Source organism: Colletotrichum fructicola, assembly GCF_000319635.2.
Source record: "Colletotrichum fructicola Nara gc5 chromosome Unknown KSG_Nara_v1_contig07, whole genome shotgun sequence".
NCBI classification, from domain to species: domain Eukaryota; kingdom Fungi; phylum Ascomycota; class Sordariomycetes; order Glomerellales; family Glomerellaceae; genus Colletotrichum; species Colletotrichum fructicola.
The window spans coordinates 2,398,141-2,408,270 of NW_027094057.1; the positions used below are offsets into that span (position 1 = coordinate 2,398,141).

General features: G+C 50.5%; 2 protein-coding genes across 2 annotated transcripts; both read right to left on the reverse strand.

Moving 5' to 3' along the window:
• Positions 1–671: 671 nt before the first annotated feature.
• On the reverse strand, positions 672–8,298 carry af370 (Fumagillin dodecapentaenoate synthase; the record flags this gene model as incomplete). Its single annotated transcript, XM_066152690.1, has 14 exons — positions 672–1,544; positions 1,599–2,088; positions 2,152–2,480; positions 2,544–2,618; positions 2,678–2,962; positions 3,023–3,828; positions 3,883–3,979; positions 4,027–5,765; positions 5,820–6,269; positions 6,321–6,771; positions 6,820–6,932; positions 6,983–7,106; positions 7,177–7,699; positions 7,757–8,298. 14 exons carry the CDS (start codon positions 8,296–8,298, stop codon positions 672–674), a joined length of 6,897 nt encoding a protein of 2,298 aa, XP_066007880.1.
• Positions 8,299–8,875: 577 nt separating this feature from the next.
• AMT4-0 (Thioesterase AMT4) lies at positions 8,876–9,819 on the reverse strand (the record flags this gene model as incomplete). Its single annotated transcript, XM_032029723.1, has 4 exons — positions 8,876–8,941; positions 8,995–9,431; positions 9,504–9,619; positions 9,674–9,819. 4 exons carry the CDS (start codon positions 9,817–9,819, stop codon positions 8,876–8,878), a joined length of 765 nt encoding a protein of 254 aa, XP_031890696.1.
• Positions 9,820–10,130: the final 311 nt, after the last annotated feature.

The window sequence follows — 10,130 nt, forward strand, 5'->3', positions numbered from 1 at the left end:
ACGGCAATTACGATGGAAATATCTCAAATTTTATTCGCCCAGCATTGTTGTGTTGCACAAGGGTGGCACCCAACTGCAGCTTGGCGGCCGCTTGACGTAGCATTCTGCCGTTAGGCCTTAGCATGCATTCACGACGACTGCAGAAATTAAAGTGAAGGTCAAGTGAGGAGACGTGGCAATCATATATCACAACTTACGCTGAAGATAATGGGGTAATTTGTCCTATTTGGTGCTGCAGACGATACGAACGTTGTTGGTCAGAAGCGTGACCTATTCGTGGGTAGATAAGCCCCTGGGAGGGCAGGGGTTGGAGGAAACGCACAGAGTTGATGCAAATGCCCATTGTCGTGATTCTACATCTTCCTACGTAATGAGACCATACTTCATAGTGAATAATGGCCGTGGTAAAATGATCTCAGACGATTAGACCAGTAATCTGGAGACTGGCCGCGGCGGCATGTCAGCACAGGGAGATCTACGTCGTTCGAAATGGATATCATCATTCATCAACCGAGGCCATGACGTTTCTTAAAGCAATTGACACTGGTGAAAGATCGAGGAACTTGAGAGACAAAGACATCACGGAGATACTACTTCTGGTAATAAATGATACAAATGTCTATTCGAAGTGAAATACTTGAAAGTCGTAAACATCCTCAATCCACCACGATTCAGTTGCTTGCTTGCCCGAACTGTTCATACATCAACTCGGCTACCTTGACTGCAAGATCCCATAGGGTCGGCGTGTGAATCAAATCGAATAATGGCAAGTCGACGAAGAAGTACTGCGAAATCCACCCAGTGAGCTCGATAGCGTTCAAGGAATCCAAGCCGATGTCGTCTAGCAACGCGGTGGGCAGAATTTCCGCGTCTGGTTGAGCAAGCAATTCTGACATTGCATTTCCAATATGCTTGACGATGAGCTCGATGGTCGCCTCATCTTGCAGTTTCTCCGGGTTGGTCTTGGCGAGAAATACAATGGCGTCCACCTTGTCCTCGCCAGCTTGTTCCTGTGCGCTGCTGCCACGTTGGCTGTTGAAACTGTATGCAAGACCCATGCGAGCATCTCTCTTCCACAGAACGTGGGTCGAAGGATCAGCTAGCGGCTTCTGGGACCACAACCCCAGGACCATTTGACTCATGTCGGAGGTCGCATCCGGGTTGGGCTGAGAGTGGAGAATGCTTGCTGTCATGCAGTCCAACAGGTCTTGCTCGCCGAGAACATGGTAGCCAGCTGCCTTTGCCCTGAGCTCCATGTTATCTGTCTGGGCAACGACTCCAATGCCGCCCATCACACCGATGTCGATGACTGAAGCTGGAAGTCCAAGGCCGTGGCGAAATTTGACGAAAGCATCGAGATACGCATTGGCGGCGTTGTAGTTGGCTTGACCAATCTGTCCGGTGATTCCACTCATGGATGAAAAGAGAAGGAAGAAGTCTAGCTGCTGATGCAGCAGTGCATTATGGAGGTTGAGCGTGCCGTCGACTTTAGGGCTGACACACTCTCTCCATTCTGTAAATGTCATACGTGTAGTTGCGTTGTCCTGAAAGCTGTTAGTGACGTACCATACAGTGAGTTGCATGAGTGAAGAACGTACCCTCAACACCATTGACATTTGAATGACTCCGGCGATAGGCCTGGTAGCTGATTCGATCGCGCGAGACACGTCGTCTAGGTTTGCCACGCTACCAGCAACAGTCTTCACGAGACAACCCTGGCTTCGCAATTCCTCGAGGAAGTTGGACGTCTCAGGCGTCCCTCCTGATGAGCGTGAAAGGAAAACCAATTCCTTGGCGCCATTCTCGACCATCCAAGTCGACACAGCACGGCCCAAGCCTCCCAAACCACCAACCATTAAATAAGCAGCATCTGAGCGGAAGCTGAGTCCCGTTGCAGAGGATGACATCTCAAGCTTCTTGCGCTGGTCCTGGTCGGGCGTCTGAAGAATGACCTTGGATTCTCTGGACCCCTCTTGAGAAGCAGCTTGGAATGCTTCACGACTGTGGCCTGCATCAAAGATTGAGACCAGCGTCGTGCAGCTCAGCCTTGGCTTTTCGGAGAAGTAGGATTTGCACTCCTGGAATGCCCTGAAAATTCTTAGTTAGCCTTTGTCTAGCACAAGACATGCAGAGTTAGTATTGGCTTCGCACCTTCCAATCAATTCGGGTTCTTCAACACCAAGAAGTGCAGTGTTGACGACACGATAGGCTTGGCTAGAACGCAAAGTCTCGGGTAGGCCTCTCGTCGCGGGAGAATCAGAGATATCGAGGAAGGTTCCCGTTGATGAGAGGCACTTCAACAAGTTCTCTGATTGATGGCCCGGCAGCCCCAGCACGTAGTCCACCTTTGACCCGTTCATGGAAGCCCTGATCTGCGAGATGATTGGCTCGCCACCGCTGGTGAAGATGCGACTCTGAGGCACCTGGTAATCATTCGTCAAGATCAATTGGTCTGTTTCTGAATCAACGATGGCATGAATCTAGAATAACATTAGCTTTCTGATCTTAAGAGCCCATTGATGACAGAATCTGTGTGGTCTTACCTTTGCGCCGATATTTTTCAGGATCTGCACCAGTGCGAGACTCAGGTGAGATTGAACAAAATGCAACAAGACGACCTTGAAAACCCAGGGTCAGCATGAGCCATTCAAAAATGAGCCAGAGAGGCAAATCCTACAGCGTCTTTTTGAATTCTTCCGAACTCGACAACCGCCAAGAAGGCTGCTGCATACGAAAAAGGCAAGGAGGAAGCAATTTCAAAGGAAATCTCCTCTTCCAGTCGGAGACAGCGTGTGGGCGAGATGTCAAGGTGACTTGTGAGGGCGCCGCTAGAAAGGAACATAACCCTGTCTCCAACCTGAAAGCCTTGGACGTCGCGACCAACTTCAGTGATGACTCCGGCTCCCTCATGCCCGAGGCAAAGCTTGCTAGTATCGACGATACGCTTCACTGTATCGGCATCCTATTCCGAAGGTCAGCAATCATCGCTCACACACCATAGGCATCCTTGTGCTCGACTCACATCTTTCCAAATAGCAGATGCCTGGACCTCAACTCTGACACTGCCAGGTTCAAGATCTTGCAAGGGGAAGTTGATCCAGTTCAATGAGTCGATTTGACGTGGTTTCTTCGGCAACAGCCTAGATAGGAATTGTGCAGCTCTGCGTGACGAGCACCGGGATAACTCCGCCTGAGCCGTGGTCCAATCAAATCTAGGTACTTGCACAGCACCGTTATTGATGGAAAACTCGAAGTCCGGGCTCAAGACATCATTGAAGCGCCGCAAAGGCAAGCTCTTCACAATTTGTAGCAGACATTGAGCAAGGCTTCCGGGATTGTCTACCAATGTGTCCAACTCAACCACGGTGATATCAGTCTTGAGTTCTGAACGTAGTGTACGAGCTAGTCCATGTATCATGGCTGAGTCGGGGCTTGTGCAAGAGGTCTGGGAGTGGGGCGTGACCCAGATGATTGGCTTCTTGTGTTCGGACAGAAGCTCTATGAGCGGGGAGAATTGCTCTTCGGTGATGTTGTAGAGGTAGGGTTTGACTATGTCCCAGAAGAAAACCAGAGCATCATCGGCCTGGATGTCCTTGGTGCTAGAGCATGTTCGGGTCGGAATTGACGATGACTCAAGAGCGGATCTGAAATGATCGACAAGCCGATGCGGCTGTTCAGGCGAAACGATGCAAATGTTGTCAGAGAAAACAGGCACAGGCAACCTCAGAATCAGCGTAGCAGCGGGGAGGGGCCTGTCTTTCACGTTGGGCACGTCGAAGCCACTCTCTTTACAAGCCAGTAAAAGACTCTCGGATACTTTGCCTTCATCTACGTAGTAATATTAGTCTCTACCTGCCAGATCATTGGGGGGAAAGAACGCACGTCTTGGGATATCCAGAAGGACTAATAGTCCCGAAGGACGTAGGAGATCCTTCAAGCGATTAAGAAAAGTCTTCGCATCTTCGATTAAATCGAAAGGCTACCGAAATCAGTATTAGAATCTTCAGTTCTTCAGTATGCACTTACAGAGGTGCTTATGACAATATCGTAGGAACCAGACTCGAGATCCAAAGGCTTGTCATCACTGAAGGGGTCCAGACATCCGAGTTCAAGGCCTTCTATGTCTGAAAAAGCCTCCTCGGCTTCTCTCAATGCGGTAGAGCTCAGTGTTGCGTACGTGTACTTGGAGAAGTACTGCCTTCCTTTCTCCGGTCGCAAGTGCTCAAGGAGAACCCTCGTTGTCGTGTCTGACCCAGTCCCTACTTCTAACACCCGCAGCTGGGGGTAAGTAAGCTTGAGAATGTCAATCGCAGTTGCAAGAGAATCTTGGCCGTGTAGCTCATGAAAGGGGTAGAAGTTCGCATGTGCATTCCAACGAGCGTGGCTGAGAAGAGGCAGCTCATCGGTACCGGCTTGTGTAGCAATCTGACTTCCTTGGACGCCACTCATGCTCATGACTTCTTTGCCATCATCCGTGTATGCGAGCAATGATCCAGAGAGCTCACCAAGTGGCGAAGAGTTTGATGTTGCTGTCGCCCAAAAGTTTCCCGTAGCTCTTGAGATGAAGATCTCCTTCACTGAACTGGGCATTGAAACATATTTGGCCTTCCGATGCTGACCATGACAGCCAGCTGTGACAAGCGTCTGGAAGCATTGATCGAGTGCAGTGGGGTGGATGAGATAGTCCGATGGGTCGTCCATGGGATGCACACAGGCAGTTGCCTCTCTGGAATACGGGCTCACACTGATGTTGTCAAGGCCCCTGAAGGTAGGACCGTACGTGAAGCCGCGGTCCTGAACAGTAGTGTACCAGTATTGAGGAGAAAGAAGACGTGGGAACTCCTTCTTCTTAATACCCTGCCTAGGACGGAGAGGGAATGGTCCGGCACTGACTTCGGCACTGCAGTGCTCAGTCCAGACATCGTTCTTCCAAGAAGTGATCTGAACGTGGAAAGAAGACTCATCGATACGTCGGAGTCTAGTGTGAATCTCTGCCGGGTTTCCAGGCTCCAGGTGTAAGGCTGAAGTGACTGAGAAGTCTTTTGCCGAGAATGCTTCCAAAACGCCGCCAGTGACTTGACGCAGAGCTTCCTCCGCGATGGACAAATATGCTGCGAAGGGGAAGATAATCTGACCGTTGATCATGTGGTCTCCTAGCCAGGGAAGATCCTCGACTTGCAATACCTTGCGCCACGTTGGTTCCAAGGCGCTGGTCTCAAAGTTCTGTCGACCTAGCAGATCGTGCATAGGGAATTGACAGTCTCTGTAGGCCTTGAAAATGCGATGCTCCTCTTGGAAAGACTCATCATGTGCCCATGTATACGTGGGCGCGTCTGTGAGAGGCTTGCCTGGGGGCGTGACAGCCCGGTGATCGAAGTACACATTCTCGCAGAACAGCCTGCCAGCCGCCCTTTGCATGTTCTCGTTTCCGTCACTGTGATGTTCCAATGTTGGTACATAAGAAGCGTTGATGTTTGGGAAATCGTCGAGGATCTGCTTGATGGGGCCTTTCAAAGCTGGGCGAGCGCCAACCTCAATGAGCACCGGGTTCGTGGCTTGGCCATATGTTCGGAGCAGACGCCTTAACGACCCATTGAAGCGAACAGGTTGGACGAGACTTTGGTGCCAGTAGGCAGCATCCAATGCTCCTGCATCCGTCACACGTTCTTCTGTGACACTTGAGAAAAAGGGAACCTCTGGCGCCTTAGACTTGATGAATGGGCGTATAGCCTCTTCATACGCCTTGCCATAGACCTCCATGTGTGCTGTAGTTCATTTAGTATCGTCACAGGTTTTGGTGCATCGGAATGGTTACTTACGAGAGTGATAGGCACGATCAACCGTGAGTTGTCTAGCAAAGACGCCATCTGCTTTGGCCTTAGCCACGGCACTCTCAATGGCGGCAATATCGCCTGAGATTGTTGTGCTATTTTGGCTGTTCTCGCAGGCAACAAAAGCCCCTGATTCCAAGTACTTGGAGACATCCTGCGAGCCAAGACCAATGGCTGCCATGGTTCCCTGCCGCGCTGTGCCCATGGACTTAGGGATGTAGCCTCGAAAGTACGCAACCACAATCGCTTCGTCTGCAGTCAAAGCACCAGCCGCAAATGCACCTGCAATCTCACCGCTCGAGTGCCCACAGACTGCATCAGGCCGAATAGACCAGCTGCGTAGTATCTCCGTGATTCCAATTTGAACGGCAGTACTGCAGGGCAAAGAAAACTCGGACTCCATCAAGTGGCTTTCACCTTCAGCCTTGGAGAGCTCATCTAATTGTGTTAGTCAACAAACAGGATCTGGACGATTCTACAAATACTCACGTTCAATCTTCCACGATGGTGGCTGAGGCAAGCGGCTAAGTGCTACGTCCAGCCGCCGAATGCATTGCAGGAAAATCGAGTTCGACTCCATCAGTGTCTTGCCCATCGTCGGCCACTGAGCTCCTTGACCATTGAAAACAAATACGGTTCTTCTTGCTTTCGTGCTTGTAGTTGATCCTAGAGATTCAGATTCCGTGAAGTGTAGTCCATCGCTGCCATCATGAGCAATCAGAAACGACCGGTAGTTGAGGTAACTTCGTCGACAACCAAGCGTGTAAGCGAGGTCATTAAGATTAGCACGTCTTTCAGATACATGCTGCTTGTAGGCTTCTTCAAGCATATGAAGAGATTGAGGGTTCGACGCTGAGAAGAGCAACAGATGGGAACCCTTTCTTGAGGAGGTCAGAGCTGACCTAGAAACACTGTTCCCTTCGTATGCTTCCAGAATAGCCTGGTACGGTTAGGAGCACGTCTGGAATTGATCGTTCCAGATACTCACGTGTGCGTTGGTACCTCCGATTCCGAAGGCATTGACACTGACTCTCTTACGGCGATCTGAGGGGAATGGTTGAGACTCTGTGGGAACCTTGATTCTTCCATCGGCCCATGGAACTGTGAAAGTGTTAATGGTTGTAGCTCATAACATACGGGGAATAACTTACTGTCTGGATTCGGTGTGCTGAAGTTGATGTTGGGAGCGATGATCCCTCGTTCGAGCATCAGGACCACCTTGATGATGCTAGTAAGGGCTGCAGCTCCCTCACTGTGTCCAGTATTTGGTTTTACCTGAAATAGTCGTTAATTTGTCAGAAACTCCCGGAAATTCTCAGCTGTCTTCGGGTAAAAGGCCACTTACACCGCCGATCAAAACACCTTTCTCGCCAAAGACTCTTGTCACTGCAGAAACCTCAGTGGGGTCTCCGGTAGGCGTCCCTGTTCCATGGCATTCAAAGAATGAAGTCTGGGAATAGTCCGTGATCCCAGCAATATTGTAGGTGTGTCGAATGAGGGCCTCTTGCGCAAATGTGTTGGGATTAAGTAGTCCCGGCTTCTTGCCGTCGTGCTGGGTCGCAGTGGAGCGGATGATGGCCCTGATGGGGTTCCCATCTCGCAGTGCATGTGAGAGCCTTTTCACGTAGACGGCATTGATAGCTTCGCCACGGCCATAACCGTTGCAATCGGCATCGAAAGTCTTGCAAATTCCATCTGGCGAAAGAACCGTCCCCAGAGTGCCATACGAAGCTTTTGTTGCTGACGCTGCTGAGAGGAAGATGTTACAACCAGCGACAATAGCTGAGCTACACTCGCCACTTTTCACAGCTTGTTCGGCCAGGTTGAGAGCCACCAATGTTGCTGAACAACCAGTTCTTACAGTCATGCTATGGAACATGTCAGCCATTCGCCGTCTTTCCTCGGAAGCAGAAAGGCGTTCATACCTGGGTCCGTGAAAGTCATAGGCGTAAGAAATGCGATTCGACAACATGATATCCCATTTGCCAGCCGGGTAGGTACTGAAATGTTGAGTATCGCGATCCATTTCCGTGCCCCAATCTTCCATGAATGAACCAACATAGCAGCCAATATTCTTGCCTTGCCAATCTGTTTCTCCGGCGTTTTCGAGACACTCCCAGGTTATCTCCAGAAGCATCCGTTGGACTGGGTCCATTTTCTCAACTTCTTTGCGGCTGAAAGGGAAATGAGAAGCATCAAAACGATCGAGACCAACATGGTCCATGAAGTACGCTTGCTTCAGTTGAATTGTTCCCGGACGCTTATGCTCGCTGTAGTAGCCCTTGGCGTTGAACCTGCTCTTTGGCACAGGTATCGATCCACATCGCTTGTTGATGAGGAGGTCCCAGAACTGTTCCGAGTTACTGACGCCACCCGGGAGCCTCATTGCCATGCCACATATCACCACAGGATCATGTTCAGGCATACAGGCCCCGGTGCCGCTTCCGTTCGGATCAATGTTTCTCATGATGGCGATGTTTGCACTGTCGAAAGGCAAGAGAAGGGTTGCGGCCTGGATGAATTGTTCCCTAACACTCGTGATCCCTCATAGGCACTTGGTCGAGTTGCAAAGTTCATGTATGCCAGCAATACGTAAGCTGTCCAGATGTTCGTCTCTGATATTGAGCACAACAAGCTGAACAGTGACTATCCTGGTAAGGGACAACACCGCGCCCTCCCCTAGGATGACACGTATCAACCTGACTCAAGTCAAGAACCTTATGACATTCTTCCCCGGCCTCCTGGCATTGTGGAGGGAAGCCGAGCTCTGTACAATAATGGATCATGGTATGAATATCCTAGGTAGGGCCCAGGGGCAGGCTCAACCCCTTGTATTCTATGACAAGCTTCAGGGCCCCTGGGTTTCTCACATCTCCTGATGATCCCGGATGCCGGATGAAAGTTAGTCAACCCGCTCACACCTTTCCCCACATGTTCTCCAGAAATTCGGCCTCCGAACTTCGAAGGGGTCCAAACTCTATTTTTCGGTGGTTTTCAAACTCAATTCATCTCACCCCGGTGGCCCCGCCATCCAGCACGTCTGATCAAGCCCCAGCCTCGGATTCGAAAAACCGGAGAGCAAGCTTCGTCGTCGCCGTCAGGGAATAGATCTAGAACGTTAGTCAAAGCCTGTCCCAAGTGGCGTCATTCAGAACCAACTCACATGTTCTTGCTCAAAAAGAGTCAAATGTGACCCCTCAATTTCGAACATCCTAGTGATCAGGTCGTCCGGGTAATCCTCCCAGCCAAGAAAACGCTGGTCTCTCAATGAATTGAACCGCAATGCATGTGGATTCTCGGAGACTTCTTTGCCTTTCGCTCGGAGAAGTACGACTGCCGGTAAAGCCGCCGGCGGCTGCCAGGTTGGCGGTTTCCAAGCATTCATCATGGCTCCACTTTGCACTATGGACCTCGTTACCTTCTCCCGAACTGCTGGGCTCCGGATGGCAGAGAGGCCTGGCCATGCGCTTCCGTCGTCTTCGGCCTGGGCCAGGGAGGGGTAGATCACTTCAATGAGAAGCACACCTTGAACCTGCAGCGTGGCGTGGTTTCTCAACTCGTACGCAAGTTGAAACGCTATCAAGCCACCAAATGACCATCCTGTTGAGTTGGTTAGGGCTGGTTTTGGACCATGTGGAATAACGGACCGCGGTATGTTCTAGATTGACTCACCTCCTAGAACAACTTTGCCCCGCGGAGTTGTCTTCTCAATGAGCGAGACATAGTGCTTCGCCATTTCCACCACGCCGCCACCCCATGGCTGCGACGATGCGAAATGCGGATCCTGACTGCAACCAAGATCAGTATCCCAATAACAGTTTTCAATTCCTTTTCGTCCTTACATGCCATAGACATCACAGTCCAGATTGCCCAGCTTGGTATAATTGGCTATTGTTCCACTTCCATCGTGGATCAAGTACAGGGCAACGTTGTCGGGCGAACTTGATTTAATTCGTCGTTTCTGAAGGGTTAAAGGATTGGACGCCATGGTTGCTTGGTTGAATAGAGCCTAAATGGTAGTTCAAGCCTGTTTACAGAATCTAGGCTCGTCAAAATACGTGTCTTATATCCACCTTTCTCATCCCGTGCACTCGTCCCGGTTCCACAAGTCTTCAACCCCGACTGTCACTGTGTCTCAACACATCCACTAGGCACTTGCATGTTACTTTATAAATTAATGGAGACAGCTTTCATCCGAACTCTCGCGAATTACTGCAGTAACCCGTATGTGCAAGCCTTGGTGGGTCTTCCCAATTCGAAAGTCGACTGGATTTACCGAGAACGAGGTTACCACTTAAG